The following is a 21,488-nucleotide window of genomic DNA, read 5'->3' on the forward strand; positions in this document are numbered from 1 at the left end:
GGACCAGGCAGAGGGACTGGTGGCGGGAGGTGGGACCAGGCAGAGGGACTGGTGGCGGGAGGTGGGACCAGGCAGAGGGACTGGTGGCGGGAGGTGGGACCAGGCAGAGGGACTGGTGGCGGGAGGTGGGACCAGGCAGAGGGACTGGTGGCGGGAGGTGGGACCAGGCAGAGGGACTGGTGGCGGGAGGTGGGACCAGGCAGAGGGACTGGTGGCGGGAGGTGGGACCAGGCAGAGGGACTGGTGGCGGGAGGTGGGACCAGGCAGAGGGACTGGTGGCGGGAGGTGGGACCAGGCAGAGGGACTGGTGGCGGGAGGTGGGACCAGGCAGAGGGACTGGTGGCGGGAGGTGGGACCAGGCAGAGGGACTGGTGGCGGGTGGCGGGACCAGGCAGAGGGACTGGTGGCGGGGGTGGGATCAGGCAGAGGGATGGTGGTTGCTGCCATCAGGCAGAGGGATGGAATCTGAGACACTGGCACTCACCACAGTGTCAGCTGATTTTCCCTCCTTCATGCTCAGTGCGCCTCTGCCTCTTCTCCCTTCCAGTGCCTCCAGTGATGCGCTCCTGAGGTGGGGTAGCCTCAAGCTCCTCCCCCTTCACTCTACTGGCTGTGAGCTCATCAGCTGACTTTCTGCTCCAGTGTCCACATTACTGCATACTGTAGGCTTTATTCACCAGGCAGGCTCTGCCTTTCTCACGGAGAGGTGGAGTGCCAGATGACGTCACTGGCGATCGATTCAGCCGACTCTCAGCATCAATGCATTATTGAGAACGTCTGAATCACGGATGCAGCAATTATTTTCAATACCCATAGTATATGCAATTGCTTTAGCTGTCATTTATGGGTTCTTCATTAATATGAATACCTTTTGATTGTGAACTGTGATTGGCTAAGCCATGGGAGCTCAACCTGTGGCCCTCCAGCTGTTGCGGAACTACAACTCCCATCATGCCTCTGCCTTTGGGAGTCATGCTTGTAACTTAGCAGCATGCAATGCCTCATGGGACTTTTAGTTCCGCGGCTGAAGGGCCACAGGTTAAGCACCCATGGGCCAAGTTAATCTCATGGTACAAGTAGCCAGGTACCATGCAACTGTTTTGGGCCAAATATAGATCAAAACAGTAAGCAAGCTGTTCATGAATGGAAAGCCATGACAGGTTGTTTACACCGTTACATAGTTAGCTTGAAAAAAGACATAAGTGTATCCAGTTCAACCTTAAATAAAATAAAAATATTGTACAATCCCACATACCCAATATATACCCACAGTTGATCCAGAGGAAGGCAAAAACCTCAGCAGAGCATGCTCCAATTTGCTACAGCAGGGGAAAAAATTCCTTCCTGATCCCCCCCTAAGAGGCAATCAGATTTTCCCCGGATCAACTTTACCAATAAAAGGTTATTACCCAGTTATATTCTGTACATTTAGGAAAGTATCCAGGCCTTTCTTAAAGCAATCTACTGAGCTGGCCAGAACCAACTCTGGGGGGAGTCTATTCCACATTTTCACAGCTCTTACTGTGAAGAAACCTCTCTGTATTTGGAGATGAAATCTTTCTCTAGATGTAAAGCGTGCCCTCCGGAATGAATGTAGAGAATAACTCAAACACAAAGTTCATTATATGGACCCCTTATACATTTGTACATGTTGATCATATCCCCCCTCTGCAGGAGCAGGCCAGCAAGTGGTTAAACGGCACTGGGACTAAAGTGGTTAAAAGCTCTCAGGTGAACCCTAGCTTATCCACCGATTTATCGCAGTACAATTTTGAATGATTTAGTGGGTAATGCTCATTAACAAATCAGTGCACCCATTAATCATAGTATGCAGCGCTAAACCAAACCGATCCTGATCTTATTTAGGGGATTCCTTATGCAATGACGTCGCCCATAGGCTTAATACGGCCCATCCATTGTGGCACTCCCTCCTCTCACCAGCACTTGCTGACACAAGGGAGCAGGATCACGTAACCAGACTGCAACAGCATGAAAACAGGCAACTACAGTATACCACAAAAGTGATTACACCCCTCACATTTTTGTAAATATTTTATTATAGCTTTTCATGTGACAACACTGAAGAAATTACACTTTGCTAAAATATAAAGTAATATAAAATAGTGAGTATACAGCTTGTAGAACCACTTTGCGCCGGCAGGACGTCCAGGGACGGCCTCGGCTTTCGGTGGTTATATCTGAATGATGCCTGTGGCCACAGACATCATTCAGATATCGGCATTTTCATCCGGCGATTCCCTGCACCATAAGAACGATCATAGCGACTGTTCCGCTGCTTGACCGTTCTTACGGGCTGCGGGAGGGGGCGACACCCCCCCCCCCCTCTCGCCGGTGCTTCTACCGCTTCCATTGGTGAGTCGGTCACAGGATCCGCCGGCCCCCGGATGATACCATAGAGATTTCCGGTGGATCAGATGGTCCCCGGAGTCTCTATGATCGCAGGCCTCTGCATTCAAAATAGTGGCGCTGATTTGGCTGGGAAGCTGTGATAGTTTTTTTTTTAGGCTTCCCAGCCTAGAGGTGAGATCTTGACCCCATATCTCACTGTAAATAGGTCCGATCGTGCCATATTCCTAGTACAAGGGATGTTTATATTCCTTGTAATAGGAATAAAAGTAATCAATTTATTATTATTTTTTTTTTTTTAAGTGTCAAAAAAAAAAAAAAAAAAGTAAAATTAATAAAAAAAAAAAAATTAAAGGGCCCCTGTCCCCGTGAGCTCGTACGCAGAAGCAAAAGCATACATAGGTCCCGCCCACATATGAAAACGGTGTGCAAACCACACATGTGAGGTATTGCCGCGAACGTTAGAGTGAGAGCAATAATTCTAGCACTAGACCTCCTAACGCAAAACATGTAACCAGTAAAAAAATTTAAAGCGTCGCCTATGGGGATTTTTAAATACCAAAGTTTGGCGCCATTCCACGAGCGCGTGCAATTTTGAAGCGTGACATGTTGGGTATCTATTTACTCACGTATCTTCATCAATCACATTATGCAAAAAAATTGGGATAACTTTACTGTTTTTTTTGTTTTTTAAAGCATGAAACTTTTTTTTTCTGAAAATAGGCAGTGGTTCCAAGATAGAACCACCAGTGCGTAGAAACTTGACAGTCGGTGCCACCCCTTATGGTAATAAACTCACCAGAACACTGAGGGTTAACAGGCTCATCGTCACCAATTATTATGATTACTTCACTGGTTTCTTTATGGAGAGGCTTCTCATCATAGCCAAAAACAAGCGGTTGTCAACAGCGGTAATAAAGATTCCTTGATCTCCTTACAGCAATACCTTTCCTGCACATTGAATAGGCATAGACACAAAATCTTGTTTCTACGTAATGTTGGTCACACTTCATTGCACATATCCATTGTATATAGCTTTTAATAAGCAGAGTAGAAAGCTTGGCTTTATTACCTTGATGACTGTGAAGTCATCAAGGTAATAAAGCCAAGCTTTCTACTCTGCTTATTAAAAGCTATATACAATGGATATGTGCAATGAAGTGTGACCAACATTACGTAGAAACAAGATTTTGTGTCTATGCCTATTCAATGTGCAGGAAAGGTATTGCTGTAAGGAGATCAAGGAACCTTTATTACCGCTGTTGACAACCGCTTGATTTTGGGTATGATGAGAAGCCTCTCCATAAAGAAACCAGTGAAGTAATCATAATTGGTGACGATGAGCCTGTTAACCCTCAGTGTTCTGGTGAGTTTATTACCATAAGGGGTGGCACCGATTGTCAAGTTTCTACGCACTGGTGGTTCTATCTTGGAGATGGACTTTTTCTGTTCTTCCAGCGTGTGAACACTTTAGTTGAAAACTCATACTCATGTGTTTGGGACTTTTATGAAAACTTTTGTGGTTGATTCCTTGATAATTACGGAATTGTCATCCTTTTATGTATATTATTTTGGTTTGGATATTTAGCGCTGTCAATATGGTGTATATGTGATGAGAGGTTAACGGATGATATATACTATATGCTTTTGTGATTACTTATTTTATGATAGCAGCTTGAAATTATTTTCTGATTGACTTTTTTGAGCGCTGGGATCAGTGGGGAATATTCTGAATATTTTAATATGTTGTATGTTTTTCAGTGATATCAGTATTTGTTACATGTTGAATGACAAGCGTAATTGTCAAACTATCATAGCACTAAAAAGTGAGAAATGGCCTGGTAATGAAGGGGTATTATAGGCTAGTACTGAAGTGGTTAAAATACTTACCACCATCTTCCCTCTGAATAATTTTGGAATAGTTCCTTCAACACATGTGCCTTTCATTTTGTTTTCAACATTATCCAATAACTAAAAGATAAAAAAAGTTAAAATATTTACTAGGGTTTACTTATTTACCAGTAAATTGTACCTCAAAAATTGCTAAACAATACAATATTTACACAAGCAAACTAGAACTATACTAAAAATATGCACAATAAATGCTTTATTTAATAATGACTATAAAACTAATGGGAGCCAAAAAACAAAAAAAAAAACAAAAAAACAAAAAAAAAAATAAAACTTATGAGAAAAATCTGTTTAATGTAGCTGAAACCCCTTGTGCCCAGTGAAATGACTATCCTCGGGTTAAACAAATGCGACTACATAAGCTGTACTTGTTTATCTGCAGTCCTCCCTGCTCTACAGCCTCCAAAAGCACACATTTCACACAGCTTCTCTACTCTCCGATAAGCAGGGAGTGGAGACTTAAAAAGGCACATCTGCTCAGTAAGGAGAGCTCTGAGCCCTGGAGCTCTCCTCAACCACCAGTTAGAGCTTTGAGTCTGAAAAAGCTGTCAAAAGTGACTTGGGCCGATAACAGAAGAACAAGGCAGTAGAGAGTAGTCACAATCAGTGCTTTGGATAGAGACAAGCACACAGTATTGAAGGATATGCTTTGCTAATATTTAATGTCCAAGGTTTACAACCACTGTAAGGGTTCATGCATACTATATATGCTTTATACCTATTGTAAATATACCAATAGTCTCTCATGCTTGGGGAGCTGCATGTGCTGTGTGCATGTGTGTAAAACAGTGTGAGCAGCTAAAATAAAATATATATCTATATCTATATCCACACACACACATACATTATATATATATATATATATATATATATATATATATACACACAAATAGCGCTGCCAGTGTCAACACTCCCACTTCTTGATGTGACAATACAAATTAAAAGCAATTAGTATGGCGCTAAACCATTATAAAAAAAAAAAAAAAAGAAAATTTTAAAGATTAGATGTACACAATCTCATAAAGTGCACTGTGTCTAACAAAGTGCAATAATTATCTGCTTATTAGGGATGCACCGAAATTTCGGCCGCCGAAACATATCGGGCGAAAATGGCCCTTTCGGCAATTTGCCGAAAGGAAAAAACGGCCGATAATTGAGCCGAAAATGGGGCGGGGCCTGGGCGGGGCGGAGCTCCGCCCCCGCCCCTGGTGCTGCCCATCACGGGAGGTGTATAGCGCAGGAAAGCCGCCTCCGCCGTCTGGATCCGCCGTCGCGTGCCGCCGCATATAGCCCCTCCCCCTTGTCCGGGGAACTGTGAGACAGATCCCCCCCATCCAATCTGGACGGGTGATCTGTCTATCAGTTCCCCGAACGAGGGGGAGGGGCTGTATGCGACAGCGCACGACGGGGGAACACACAGCTATTGAAATTAAAGCTGTGATGTTCCCGGCGCTCTATTGATCCAGACGGCAGAGGCGGCTCTCCTCTCTTTCTGCATCACTGACTACACAGGGGACACACACACTGGCTGCACGAGGGGACACCACACTTATCTCTTTTACCATGTCGCCAGTCTCTGGCCACCTCCTGAACCATGTCGCCAGTCTCTGGCCACCTCCTGAACCATGTCGCCAGTCTCTGGCCACCTCCTGAACCATGTCGCCAGTCTCTGGCCACCTCCTGAACCATGTCGCCAGTCTCTGGCCACCTCCTGAACCATGTCGCCAGTCTCTGGCCACCTCCTGAACCATGTCGCCAGTCTCTGGCCACCTCCTGAACCATGTCGCCAGTCTCTGGCCACCTCCTGAACCATGTCGCCAGTCTCTGGCCACCTCCTGAACCATGTCGCCAGTCTCTGGCCACCTCCTGAACCATGTCGCCAGTCTCTGGCCACCTCCTGAACCATGTCGCCAGTCTCTGGCCACCTCCTGAACCATGTCGCCAGTCTCTGGCCACCTCCTGAACCATGTCGCCAGTCTCTGACCACCTCCTGAACCATGTCCCCAGTCTCTGACCACCTCCTGTATAAAAATATTTTTTAAAAACAGTCATTTTCGGTATCGGTGCCGTTTCGGTATCGGTTTCGATTTTCGGCTTAGTGTATTTTTCATTTTCGGTATCGGTTTCGGCACCAAAAAACCCATTCGGTGCATCCCAGCGCCTAGAGGCGATTCAGTTTGCATTGTGCGCTATATAAGTATTTCATTCATTCATTCATTCATTCCTACTGCTTAGTGCAAAAATCTGATTCAATGTCCGAACATAAAGTGCAATGTTCTAGGTATCCCACAAGGTGCCCTTATACACGCCAATCCATAATGTGACAGTATTATAAAAAAAAAAATTTAATGGATTTAGTGCCACACATACAGCCTGTCATGTAAGTGAACTGGGTCAGACAGACTGTATGTGACACGTGGCTCCCAAGCATGGGAAAGTCAGAAGATTTACACCAAGCATAAACAATTCCTATAATAGGTTGTGTGCACGATCCCTTAAAGGGGGCTTCCACTGGTGCAGCCAAATTGGACCACCACTTACTTTACGTTTCTTCCATGCTCCCATTCACATAGCAAAACCATGTTTACTATAATAATCCTGTTTGGGGGCAGATATCTCATGAACTGTACTAGATTTGATTATGCATTACCAAAATGGTAAATGTTTAGAATCTGGTCTTCTCTAATGTATGCTAATGGAAAGTAAACAAAGCCAGACCCAGCTTAAGCTGAGAAATGCTTGCAGCCAGAGACACCTCCTCAAAAAAAAATCTAAAAAGTTAAGCAATATTTTAATAAAATGTTTTAGGTATGTTGTGTGAAGAACACAACATAGTGGGATTTTCTTTATTTTTTATCAACAAAAGTAGAAATACACTTAGAGTGCCTTTACCACCACTTTATACATTAAGTTAAAACACCTTCTGCATGTAGCAACCCCCCAATACTTAACCGAGTCCGTTCTCTATCCAGCGATATACGCGAGTGCCTTGGCCATCCAGGACTATCCCTCCTAGTTGGCTGAGACAACAGCGGCACCATTGGCTCCCACTGAAGTCAAAGTCAGTTAGCCAATCAGGAGAGTGAGCGGAGGTGGGGCCAAAACACAGCGCCTTGTCTGAATTGACACAGGGAACTGCGGCACGGCTCAGGTGCACTCGACAAGAGGGATGGGCCACAAGTACCGAAGAGAGACCTGAGAGACCTTTCTTCACTTTAAAAATAGAGACTTTATTATAGTTTTAAAAGGCTTCTGAAAATGCATTTCTAACACCACATGAGCACAATAATGCTAACAAAAGGATACTTGTACATGAATTCTTTCGCACTCCAGCCAACAGTTAAAAAAATGCAACTCCTTTATAAATACTAATTAAAAGTTCACCTAGTTAAACCTATAGAGAAAATAGGTAGAACATAAAACCTCCATATGCAGCATCGATACCCACAGTTGATCCATATGGAAAGCAAAATACCCTATAAAGCATGGTTTAATTTGCTCTACTGGGGAAAACTGGAATTTTGACTGTAAATCTTATAGTACAGTACAAGACACAGGCAACTTTATTCATAGGTTACAGGCTCATACCTTCAAGTGATCTGGCACCGGCAAGCTTTTTAGGAAACGCCCCCTTAGGGACACCTCCCCTGTAACGCCACGTCACTCAGTCCCCCATTTTAAAGCAAGCAATGCAAAGTAACAAGGAGAGGTCAGGGAGGGTGGCATCTCTATTATTCTGAGATATGGAATTTACAGTAGGGGTGCACCAAATGGGTTTTTGTGCTGAAACAGATACTGAAAATGAAAAATACAGTAGGCTGAAACCGATACCAAAACTTATTTTAAAAAAAATTAAAAATTTTATACAGAAGGTTGTCAGAGACTGGGGACATGGTACAGGAGGTGGTCAGAGACTGGGGACATGATACAAGAGATAAATGCAGCCAGTGTGTCCCCAGTAGTGCCGCCAGTGAAGGGAAGAGAGGAGAGCTGCCTCCGCCACCTGGTTGATTAGAGCGCCGGGAACATCACAGCTTTATTTTCAATAGCTGTGTGTTCCCCGCCACATGCACATACAGCCCCTCTTTGTACGGGCTCTTTGATAGACAGATCACCCGTCCAAATCCTGGAACGGGTGATCTATCAAAAGTTCCCCAGACAAGGGGGAGGGGCTGTATGTGACTACACGCAGCGGGGAACACACAGCTATTGAAATTAAAGCTGTGATGTTCTCGGCAGTCTAATCAACCAGGTGGCAGAGGCGGTACTCCTGCGCTATACACCCCCCATGATGGGCGGCACCAGGGGTGGGGCTCCACCCCCACTCAGGCCCCACCCCATTTTCAACTCCATTATCAGAGTTTTTTTTTCTTTCGGCAAATTGCCAAAAAGGCCATTCTCAGACGTTTTTCGGTGGATGAAATTTCGCTGCATCCCTAATTTACAGGCAAGTTAAAACTCCTTTAATTTTATTCCTACCATATAGAGACAGCATGCCAAGTAATGAATAAAAAAAAAAAAAAAAGTGGACAACTAGGCAAACTGCCACTAAAGACCAAAAACAAGGGTGAAAGACTCAGGTTCAGAATACCAGTGCAAAAACCTTGCAGCCAGAAGATCAAGTGGCAGCCTTACAGAGTTGGGCGCCAGAGGCTTGATGTCTAAAGGCCAAAGGTACTCCCAACAGATATAGTGGAGTGTGTGCATAAGATCTTAGGTGGACATAAAATCTAGGAATCAAATCCCTTATCCACCGTGTAACAGTGAATTTTAAAGCCTGGTGTCCTTTGTGGGGACCTGAGAAAAAGGACAAATGCGGAATCCGATGGAAATGGTGGTTTTAAGTACACTCTAATGGCTGACTACATCCAAGCAATATAGATTTCCTTTGGTTGCTTTGGAGCAGGGTGCAATGACAGTAAAAAAAAAATTGTTATCATTGAGATGCTGAAACTAGCTTTGCAGGTAAGAATGGTCTAGGGTGTAAGACAACATTGTCGTTGTGAAGTATGAGAGGATCTTTACAGGAAAGGGACTGCTATTTCAGAGACACATCTGACAGATGTGATGGCTAGCAAAACTACTTGGCTGGTAAGAATCTTAAGCCCCATACACACTATCAGATTTTCTGCAGATTTTTGTCTTCAGATTTACCAAAACCATGTAGTGCAAAGGGCTGCCTGATTGCATACAAATTGAAACTCCTATTATATGGTTTTGGTAAATCTGAAGGGGGAAAAAAAATCTGATATGATAAACACCTTCAAAAAAAGCTTTAATATGCCAATGGAAGCAAAAGCCTTTGTAAAAAAGGATGGATAATGCCTGAAACTTGCCCCTTTTCAGGGTGCCAAGAGCTAGATCCTGGTCAAGACTTGTTTGTATGCCATTTACAATGTGAGGCACAGAGAGCCCTCTGATTAAATTGGCTGAGCTCACCATGTCGTAGGCGCTGACCAAGATGGCCACTCGGATTTAACTTTTCCCACCCATAGGGTCTTAGCATCACCGGCAGCTAAATAAGCTCCAGGAGAGAGTGCAGGGGGGCATGGGTTGCATGGAGGCTATGTCCCAAAAGAAAAAACAGGCATCGGGCCAGCACCATTTGACTGATTAAATGCAGCCAGCAAGCACAGTCAAGATGGCGCCTGTGAGAGCATCAGCTCTCCTTCCCCCCACATCACACATAGGTGGATGCAGCTCCAGACTCCCTGAACGACAGAGGAAGCCCCTCAAGACCACACTAACATCTCAACTACTGACAAAGGTGAGAGGGAAACAGATTGCCCTGCTTACTCTCCCTAGAAACAAACATTTGCCAAGAAACATCACTGGGCAGACCTACATGCTGAACACACAGCATTATTAGCAGTTTACCAGCATCTGATGCCCCTGCCTCTGAAAACACAATTACAGCCATGGTACATTCTCTGCAAGCTGGCCTACATGCCAAGCTGCCCTCTACTGTGTCCTAACTCACTAACGGAATGGATTTTGAAGACCACACAGAGCACTTAGAAACAGCTAGTAGTAGTAGTAATGGTGGATGCGCACGAGTAACACGCAGAAACGGATTCATAAACCTCAATTAAAAGTGGTGGACCTGGGAGGATCGCTCTTGCCAAACAATTAAAATAAAAAAGGGCTTCCCGAGGTGGTCAAACCAAGTGACTTCATACCTTACCTGCAACAGCGCTTCCCAAAGCTCATCTCAGATCTTACGCCTAGAGACCTACTGATGGATAGAGCATAGGATCCCCAAGCCAGCGCACCTCCCAGATACCTAGGGTTAGTCTAACGGGATCCATTTTTACCATATAAAAAAACCTCCTTAGGGCAGCTAAGGCCACTCGTTCGCTTCCCCCTCCCTACACAGGAGTAGCCCTTTACCCGTACCTCTACTGCAACCTCCCGGATAAAAAAGAATTCACACTTATCACTATGATATTGCGGGATTGCACCATCTGCGGTTGTAATTAAACAGCGCATTGAGGTTGGCTTGCAAGTTGAAGATATCATGTAAGAACGTTATTCTACTACATAACTTGGTGTCATCTGAAAAATTTTACTTTTAATCCCAGATCTCATATCCTTTATAAATGTATTAAAAAGTAAGGGTCCCAACACTGAACCTTGGGGTACACCACTGATGACTTTTTTGTGTGAACTGGTGCACAAAACTGAACTGCATACTCCAGATGGTCTTATTAAAGCTTTGTACAAGGATAAAACTAAGTCCATTTCTAGAGTCTATACCCTAGTTTACCAAGTAGTATTAGAAAATTCAGCTTGGTATTGCGTGCTGTTAAAAGTGGTTCTAAAGGCCTACAGCATGAATTAACCAAAATGCAGACCCTATAGTGCAACTTAATTTTTAGGCCACATACACAGAGGGCGTTTATACAGTGCCTTTTACCCAGCATCAGACATCTTTAGGGCTGCAACTAAAGATTATTTTCATAATAGATTAGTTGGCCGATTATTGTTTCGATTAATCGGTTAATAACCTTAAAAAAAAAAAAAAAAAAAAAAAGTGGGTCAAATTGACGTTCATTTTCAACCACAGTGATGGGAAAATTTGTAAATAGAAAACTTCTTGGTCAAAGGAATTTTCAGACAGTGTATGTGGTTTTTGTTCAGAAATGAAGTGAACATTTCAAACAACATTCTTTCATTCAGCAAATGTACAAAGATTTTTCATCTGAATATTCTCACCTGAAAATTGATCCGTGAAGCCAGCATAAGGCTCGGTACACACCTATGCAGCTTTTGCTTTTGATCCGTTTCTGCTGTGCGTTTTGATTTTTGCACACGTGATTTTACTGCGTTTTTTGCATTTTTTTTTTTGGGCAGATTAAAAAACACAAATTGCTGCAAAAACGCATTACATTCTTTTCTGCAGCTTCTCCATTGAAGTATATTGAACCAAAAAAAGCACCATTTTGTGTTACAAGTCCCTGACCCCTTCCAAATATGCAGGTGCATTTATAGAGACTTGATTACACACAGGTGGATTCTATCACCATGAGTCATTTAAAACATTGGATCATTCAGAGATCCTCGCTGAACTTCTGGAGTGAGTTTGCTCCACTTTTCATTTTTTTATTAGTTAAAAAAGTTTCAAAAATCCAACAGATTTTGTTCCACTTCACAATTGTGTCCCACTTGTTGGTGATTCTTCACAAAAAATTAAAATGTTATACCTATGTTTGAAGCCTGAAATGTGGCAAAAGGTTGAAAAGTTCAAGGGGGCCGAATACTTTCGCAAGGCACTGTAGATGAACCAGGCCTAAGATGTGTAGTAACATAATGGGGTTAAAAAGACTACAATTAGCCCTTTATAGTACAAAAAAAAAGCAGATAATCACTACTAGAAGGGGTTAATTTTTTTTACTGTAGAACAGTGAAAGTAAGATTTACAGTAGTGATTATATTTTTTATACTATAAAGGGCTTTGGTTTTGTTTTTTTAAACTCCATTATGTTACAGCCAGTAAATATTTTCATAATCTATTAGTTGTCGATTAATCGATTCGTTGTTTCAGCCCTAGACAAAAAAAAAAGAAAACACACGGCCAGTGAAACAGACATTACATCTGTAAAAATGTCTGAAGCTGCTAAACGTTTGATATTTTAAGATCAATGGCTCCCTATAAGAGCCAGCTGATTTGTATAGTCGTCGCATCATGATGATCCGACTTGTGGTGCGATTTGTGTATCAAAGATCTTGAAGTGGCACCCAACACCTAAATGAAGAGGGGGGCGTGAGGTTCCACATACCAGGCCAGAGACAAAGGACTCTTCCCCACAACCCTGGGCAGTGGTTGTGGGAGTCTGCACACAGTGGGCTTATCGGAATCTGGAAGCCCCCTTAAAAAAGGGGCCCACGAGAACCCTACCCTAGGCGAATGACTATGTACCCCTACTCGTACATCCAAAAAAAGTTTTAAAAATACACAAGTTCTTGACAGTCCTTTATTAACCACTTAAGGACCGCCGTATTGCCATTGTACGTCATTACAATGGCACCTGCAGGCACAAGCACGTACATGTACGTGCCTGCCTTCCAGCGGGTGAGGGGTCCGATTGGACCCCCTCCCGCTGGATACGGTGGTCCGGTTCGCTTCAGGAGCGATCCGGGATGAGGGGATGGCCATTGGTTTCTGACCATCCCCTCTCGATCGCTCCTGGCGAATGAGAAGCTTCCTCCCACTGTGTATTGTATACACAGGCAGGGAGGAAGTGATGTCATTCTCCTCGGGGCGGTCTTTTTGACCGGACTACGAGGAGAAGACAAAGTAAGTGTGCACCAACACTACACTGACATGAAGCACACACAGGCACACAAACCCCCCCCCTCCCCCCCAGTCACAGTGTCACTGATTGCAGTGATCATTTATTTACTGATCACTGCATTCAGTGTCAGTTGTGACAGTAAAAACTGTCAGGGCAGTTAGTGTTAGGTCCAGGGTAGCCCCCTACCACCCCCCAATAAAGGTTTAACCCCCTGATTGCCCCTAGAGTTAACCCTTTCACCCCCTTTTGCCAGTGTCACTAAGCGATCATTTTTCTGATCGCTGCATTAGTGTCGCTAGGTAGCTAGTTATTTTTTTAGGTTCACCGCCAGGTTTTTATAGCGTTAGGTACCCCCATATACTACCCAATAATGGTTTTAACCCCCTGATTGCCCCTAGTTAACCCTTTCGCCAGCGATCACAGTATAAGTGTCACTGGTGACGCTGGTTAGCCAGTTAGTTATTTAGGTTCATCGTCAGGTTTTTATATAGCGCCAGGGACCCCCATATACTAATAAAAATTTGAACGCCCTGATTGCCCCTAGTTAACCCTTTCACCAGTGATCACCGTATAAGTGTTACGGGTGACTCTTGTTAGTTTGCTTTTTATAGCATCAGGGCACCCACCATTTATTACCCAATAAAGGTTTAACCCCCTGATCACCCGGCAGGTGATATCAATTAGGTTTTAGGGTCAGGGTCTGCGTCGCCCCAGGCAGCGCTAGGTTAGTGCCAGTACCGCTAACACCCACACGCAAAGCATAAACCTCCCGTAGTGGTATAGAATCTGAACAGATCAATATCTGATCTAATCAGATCTATACTAGCATCCACAGCAGTTTAGGGTTCCAAAAAAACGCATTGTTAGCGTGATCAGCCCAGATACCTGCTAGCACCTGCGTTTTGCCCCTCTGCCCAGCCCACCCAAGTGCAGTATCGATCACTGTCACTTACAAAACACTTAACACATAACTGCAGCGAGTCAGGCCTGATCCCTGCGATCGCTAACAGTTTTTTTGGTAGCATTTTATATTTAAATCCGGAAGGCAGTGCTTGGTTTTCGGGGTCCCGTACGTGGCTAGGCTCCCAAAAAGTCCCCCACATGTGGTACCCCCGTACTCGGGATAAGCAGCAGAATTTATTTTGGGGTGTAATTTGACTTATGCCCATAGCATGTGTGAGCAATATATCATTTAGTGACAACTTTGTGCAAAAAAAATAAATAAAAATTGTAATATTCCTGCAACTTGTGGCAAAATATAAAATATTTCATGGACTCAACATGCCTCTCAGTAAATAGCTTGGGGTGTCTACTTTCCAAAATGGGGTCATTTGGGGGGGTTTTGTGTTATTTTGGCATTTTATGGCCTTCGAAACTGTGATAGGTAGTGAGGAGTGAAATCAAAAATTTGCACCCTTAGAAACCCTGAAGGCAGTGATTGGTTTTCGGGGTGCCGTACGCAGCTAGACTCCCAAAAAGTCCCACATATGTGGTATCCTCGTACTCAGGAGAAGCAGCAGAATATATTTTGGGGTGCAAATCCACATATAACTATGGCATGTGTGAGCAATATATCATTTAGTGACAACTTTTTGTAAACTTTTTTTTTTGTGTGTGTCAATTATTCAATCACTTGGGACAAAAAAAAAAAAAAAATATATATTCAATGGGCTCAACATGCCTCTCCACAACTTCCTTGGGGTGTCTACTTTCCAAAATGGGGTCATTTGGGGGGGGGGGGGGTTGTACTGCCCTGCCATTTTAGCACCTCAAGAAATGAGATAGGCAGTCGTAAATTAAAAGCTGTGCAAATTCCAGAAAATGTACTCTAGTTTGTAGACGCTATAACTTTTGCGCAAACCAATATACGCTTATTGACATTTTTTTTACTAAAGACATGTGGCTGAATAAATTTTGCCCTAAATGTTTGACTAAAATTGAGTTTATTCGATTTTTCTTATAACAAAAAGTAGAAAATATAATTTCTCAAAATTTTCGGTCTTTTTCCATTTATATCGCAAAAAAATAAATAAAAAAATTGCAGAGGCAATCAAATACCATCAAAAGAAAGCTCTATTTGTGTGAAGAAAAGGACGCAAATTTCGTTTGGGTACAACATTGCATGACCGCACAATTACCAGTTAAAGCAGTGCAGTGCGAAATTGTAAAAAGACCTCTGGTCCTTAGGCTGTTTATTGGTTCGGGGCTGAAGTGGTTAAATTAGCTCTAACAAGACTTCTTCCTCCGGGTCTGCTGCCTCCACCTGTCTTCTGCCAACACTAGCTACAGATGTTGCGTTAAGTACGGCGTGTATATAGCCATAGGGCATGGCCATACAGTGAAATTATCTGGAGACCCTGCCCATTTGCAACAGCACTGCCTGGGGCATGAGGCGGTGAGGTCACAAGGGGGTGGGGTCTCACGGGTTCAACTTTTATACTTAGAAATAACTTAGCAGGAATTTTGTGTTTTTGTATCTGCTAATAATAATTTTAGTTTTTTTTTTTTTTTTATAAATATTGCTTTGGTAAACATTTGTGCAAATATTGTGGGGCCTTAATCATTAACACCTTCCTTTTATTCTACTGGTCCTATGTTTTCAGAAAATATGGTTTGGGGGTTTACAAACTGAAAAAAAGTCAGATTTTTATAGAAATTTGGATAGATTTTTGCATATATTCGATTTTCACCATTTTGCAAAAAGGTGCAATTTAAAATGAACATTTGAAATTAACTTAATACCGATTAGCCTTTATATTTAGTAGGAACTTTCATGATTTTAGTGCATTTTTAGAAAGAATCTGGTTTTCAAATATTTATGCAAATGTTGTGCCTGAAAAATCAGTGGCACCTTATTTTTTATTCTACTGGTCATGTGTTTCAGAAAATATGGTTTGGGGACAGGGTGGATAAAAATCAATGATTAAAAAAATTAAAAAATAAACCCTACAGATTTTTAGATTATCACATTCTAATAAAATACTTTTGGCGTAAAAAGCCATCTAAAGATTTTTTTTTCCCCCCATTTAAGATACATTTATGATTTAGATCATTCAGCATAAAATGGAGCTTAGTTATGTAGCATGAGGCTGTATATTCTGAAATATTTACATTTTTGGTAAATTTATTCAATAAATCCAAGCTCCAGAAGCTGAGACCATGCACTGCATTGTTGCAGTCACACAATTCCAGCAACTATGAGATAAAAAAAAGTTCAGGAATATTTATCCCATGGTTTTGCAAATATTTCTAAACTACAAACTGTATTGATTGAATCTGTTCTGGTATCGCTGTTTTAGGCCCCTTTCACACGGACGGAACATATGTCTTTTTTTCATCCATCCGTTTTCCAGATGAGAAAGACCTCATCTGAAATATGCAGTTCAGTTTTGGGCACCAGTTCTCAAAAAGGATATTGGGGAACTGGAAAAAGTGCAGAGAAGGGCAACCAAACTGATAAGAGGCATGGAGGTGCTCAGCTATGAGGAAAGATTAGAGGAACTGAATTTAGTCATTCTTGACTCTATGGTAAGTCTGCATCCAATCCCCATAGAGAGCAGCGAGTGTGCAGAGAAACGACGGAGCGATCCCACGCTGAGCAAAGCAGAGCCCGTACATGGGCATGTCAGTGTGAAAGGACCCTGACTAACCAGACAGCTTACTATTCTAAATAGGAAACCATTTTGTTTGCAAATATGAAGGATTCTTACTACCATCAAGAAGTCCTTACATTTAAAGAGCATCTGTAATTTCAGATCCAAAATGGCAGCGCCTGTTAGCGGGCATCCACTCACCTGCTGCCGCCACGTCTCTCTACTTGTTGCATCACTGCCAAATCACCAGCCGTCCCATTAAAGGGAATGGGACTGTCAGCGAGTCAACAGCAAGAGAAGCCGCTGTGGGACAGATGACCGTTGCTTCTGAAATTTTTTATTAAAATCCATTTGATTTAAAGCACATTCACCCTGTTTGGGAGGTCTTTTACAAACTGACAACTGTAAGGAAAAAAAAAAAAGCATTTTAAAAATTGCAAAAATGGTCTGGCTGGCCGAGTTTAAAAGTGAAGCAAAGGCCTGGCAGCGAAAGGGTTAAATTCTCAAAAATCAGAAAAACTAACCAGTGTATACTTATTTAGTAAAGATGTTTTTGACTCCCTGCAGAGGTGGTTCTGGCCAGCTCAGTAGATTTCTTTAAGAAAGGCCCGGATTATTTCCTAAATGTACATAATATAACCAGGTACTAACATTTATAGGTAAAGTTGATCCGAGGAAAATCCGATTGCCTCTCGGGGGATTAGGAAGGATTTTTTTCCCCTGCTTTAGCAAATTTGATCATGCTCTGCTGGGGTTTTTCGCCTTCCTCTGTATCAACTGTGGGTATATGGGATTGTACGATTTGTTTTTTTGTGGCTGAACTAGATGGACTTTTGTCTTTTCAACCCAACTATGTAACTATGTTGATCCCTTTTAAATGGAACCACAATTTGTGCACCAAAAATTGAAATACAGTGGAACCTCTGTTTATTAGTGTTTCACAATACAAGGCTTTTATTTTTTAAATTCAAACTTGATTTGAGAGCAGTCTCACAAGACTAGCAGTATCACACATTTGGCCAGAGGTGTGGGGTGCCAGAGACACTCCGTTGCCGAGCGTCACCGGCACCCCCGAACCTCTGGCCATATGTGGTACTGCATACACCAGTGCCCCTGCACCTCTGGCTACATACAGTACTGCATATACCAGCAGTCAGTGTGGAACGAATTATCTAGGTTTTAGATTCCCATGGGGAAACTCGCTTTGATATACGAGTGCTTTGGATTAAAAATACTTCTGGAACGGATTATACTCTTAATCCAAGGTACTACTGTAGTGAATTCAAAATTACACAGCTTAACTCTAACCACCTCGATGTTCACCGACCACCCGCAAACGCAGTACAGAGGCAGAACGGGGATCTGCCTATGTCAGGGGTCTCAAACTGGCAGCCCTCCAGCTGTTGTGGAACTACAAGCCCCATCATGCCTCTGCTTGTTAAAGTCATGCTTGTAACCATTAGCCTTGCAATTCCTCATGGGGACTTTTAGTTCAAGATGGTATGTTAAGCAACAGCCAGCCCAACAGGCAACCTCCAAGGGACAGTCATGCATCAGACTGATGTGGGCGTGAGCATGTGTAATCAAACAAATTGGGGCTGTAGAAAGTAAATATAAATTATAAAAAAAGTAAGTGATGTGTATTGAACTGAACAGGAAAAAATAAGTGAACGAAGGTGTTTGAAATTAAACAAATCATAAGAAAAAGATAAGAAAATAAAGTGAAAAATTGCATGAAAATCATGGAATACCCTGAGGGTGAGTGTGAGAGGAAACAAAAAGTTGTGCAGTCTACGTGATGGAAAAGAAATCAGAAATGGTTACCTAGTGACATTGTACAGAGATATGGTCTGAAACATGAAGTTCATGTGTGAAGAGAAAAGCCAGAATATGAACAAGGCTCCCAGAGGGGGTATAAGTAGCACCCAACACTACCTGTGCTCCTTCCATATATAATCAATGATAGGAAACCAGCATCCACTGATGCCTGGAAACGAAAAAGGGTGTGGTGAGTTTTGAAGAGGAAAAAAAATAGAAAGGGGGGAAAAAATTGATATTGCATGAGGATCGTGCAATTTCACATACCTTCGTGCACTTTTTATATTCGGTTTGTTCAATACACACTCACCTTTATAAATTTTATTTACTTTCTAGAGACTATATTTGTTTTTTGTGATCACACATGCTCACTTGCACATCACAGCCTGATGCCCGACTGTTCCTCGGAGGGTTGCCTGTTGGGCTGGCTGTCGCTCAACTTACCATCTCGGCTCCCGGAGAAGATGTTTCCCATGAGGGGATATTCATAACCCTCAATACCGTACATATTGCACATGGATGTCTCGTAAGCATCATATAGGGTGTTTTACACAGATTTATTTTTATATTTTTACACCTGAGACTAGAATAGACCAACGAGAAACGCACAATATCCCATTACAGAGATATCTTGCATATGTACACGCTTGCTCCTGATGAGCGACATCAAGTCAGGAAACATACTGCATCTGGGATTCTGTTGGTGCTTTAAGTATGTGACTATATTCTAATCATGTGCCATTTTGGATTTTTTATGTAATGCTTTATGAAAGATTTTAATTGAATAAATTACACCATGCAGGTATTTAATTATATGCGTAGTATATAAATTTTCTATCGTATATGAACGAGACAAATGCCCGACTCCTTTACATATAATATAGATATGTTAATAAAGCCACACAACACTTTACCCTTTGCATAGTTCATTTAAAGTCCCGTCTCCTTGTTCTCTTGATGAATACAATAGTTACATTTTTTTTTTAGATCTGCATTATAGCAGAAAGTTAAAAAATATTTTTTTCAAAATTGTCAGTTTTTTATTTTTTATTTTGGAGCCCAAAAAATAAAAACCGCAGAGGTGATCAAATACCAAAGAAAGCTATTTGTGTGGGGGGATGGACACCAATTTTGTTGTCAGTTAAAGTGATGAAGTGCCATATCGCAAAAAAATGGTTGGAGTCAAAGGCTGTAAATCCTTCCGGGGCTGAAGTGGTTAAGGACATGTGGGAAAGCCATCTGGTCCACATGCTTTGTCACATTTTGTCTAAGAACGGGTACACACTGGTGCGATACAGAAGACCCTTTGATCTTTGTGCGCATCCGCGCATCGCACCTGAACCGCAGGCGGTTCACACAGACATCTGCAAACTGCTGCGGGTGTCAAAGTTAATGACACCCCCAGATCTGTTTGCTTTGCACAGATATCCAAAGTAATCTGCACAGCAATGCAGTGTGATTCACATGTGCTGTCTGTTTGCACCAGTGCGAACCCAGCCTAAAGCTTTCTGGACTATATCAGTTTGGAGCTATTGGGACTCTTTTAGGGCTATATCAATACTATTCCCATTATGGACATATGGCTCACCCGCTTTTTGTATATACAGAGCTGAAGAGGGTATTTCATAAATTTGTTTATCTGTCCCCAGTCAAACTTTAAAAGTTTTCTTGTATAGTGCCTACTATATGCTCAGATCTGTTTTTTACTAGTATTAAAATTACACTTGTTGCTCATTTTGTATTTTGGGGACCTTGAAGAGCCTTTAACATGAAGCAGAGTTCGCTTCAGCCAGCAGGGGGATATGTACAGGACAGATTCCACACTTGTGCCCATTCAGTTTCTGCCCAGCAGACAAAGGCAGACCCATTAAAACCAAGGGTTGCCTAGAGAAAATGGACTCTGCTGTCTACTTACATCAAGCTCCGGTCTGCAGAAATGAAAAAAAGTATGCCTTTCTGGACCTGGATGGACCCAGAGGTAGACAGGTGTAAAACAGACAAGTCCATAAGGCTCCAAAACTGAAAAACAGACAGGCCTGGTCAGAAAGCCTGTGTGAAAGGGGCCTTAATTTCCTTTTTACATATTCTGTTATACAACTTTCAAATGAGGAAAGTACCTCTGTGACCCCTGATGTACATCAAAAGGATTTTACAGGTAAGCCGTTTTAAAAATCCTGTTTTCTTTGCTTACATCAGGGGACACAGAGCCATAGTACTATGTGGGATGTCCCATAGCAATAGCAACTGAAAGGAGGGAGATAAAAAAGGAGGCCAGAGGACTCATACTGCAGCCTGAAGTACACTGCGCCCGAAGGCAATATCCTCATGACCTTTAACATCAATTTGATAAAATCTGGTAAACGTATAAACCGAAGACCAAATCGCGGCCTTACAGATCTGAGCCCTAGAGGCCTGATGATGCACCACCCAAGAGGCACCAATCGCCCTGGATGAGTGTGCTCTAACAAATAATTTTCTTCTTTGAGGCGAAGCTTGAACAATCACTTGACGAGTTTGGAAAATAGTAGATTTTGACACTGCCTGTCTACATTTTGGACCCTCTGGCAGTGCAAGCAAGACGTGTTTTGCAAACCTAAGCGGTCGCCTTTAAGTAGACTCTAATCCCTCTTACTACAACAAGGGAATGTAGTGCCTTCTCTAGATTGAGGCTCTGGGGAGAAAGCAGCAAGAATATCTTGATTTAAATGAAAAACCCATAACCACTTTTGGTAGAAATTCAGGATGAGGACATAAAACCACCTCATCCTTCTGCATGGTCAAATATCACTCTTTACAAGACATAGCCGCTAATTCCGACACTCTTATAGCAGAAAAAAAAGGCAACCAGATCGATCTTGTCAAAAGAACCAAGGGGATTTCTCGTAAAGGCTCAAACAGCTGATTCAGCAAAGTTGATAAAACCAAAATTTAAATCCCAAGGAATTAGAGGTGCCTTGATAGGGGGAATAATCTGTGTTACCCCCTGAATAAGCAACGCACCAAA

At 42.5% G+C, this 21,488-nt stretch overlaps 1 protein-coding gene across 2 annotated transcripts in view; it reads right to left on the reverse strand.

Moving 5' to 3' along the window:
* Nucleotides 1-21,488, reverse strand: part of USP7 (ubiquitin specific peptidase 7) — a gene marked incomplete in the record, with an annotated part of 508,930 nt that overhangs the window by 348,620 nt on the left and 138,822 nt on the right. For both annotated transcript variants that reach the window (XM_077448850.1, XM_077448849.1), the window contains 1 exon segment: nt 4,258-4,338. In XM_077448850.1, the coding sequence (XP_077304976.1) occupies nt 4,258-4,338 (81 nt within the window).

The sequence above is a fragment of the Lithobates pipiens genome, unplaced genomic scaffold (genome assembly GCF_037356315.1).
Source record: "Lithobates pipiens isolate NorthernLeopardFrog02 unplaced genomic scaffold, aLitPip1_a1.2 Scaffold_22, whole genome shotgun sequence".
Classification (NCBI taxonomy): Eukaryota; Metazoa; Chordata; class Amphibia; order Anura; family Ranidae; genus Lithobates; species Lithobates pipiens.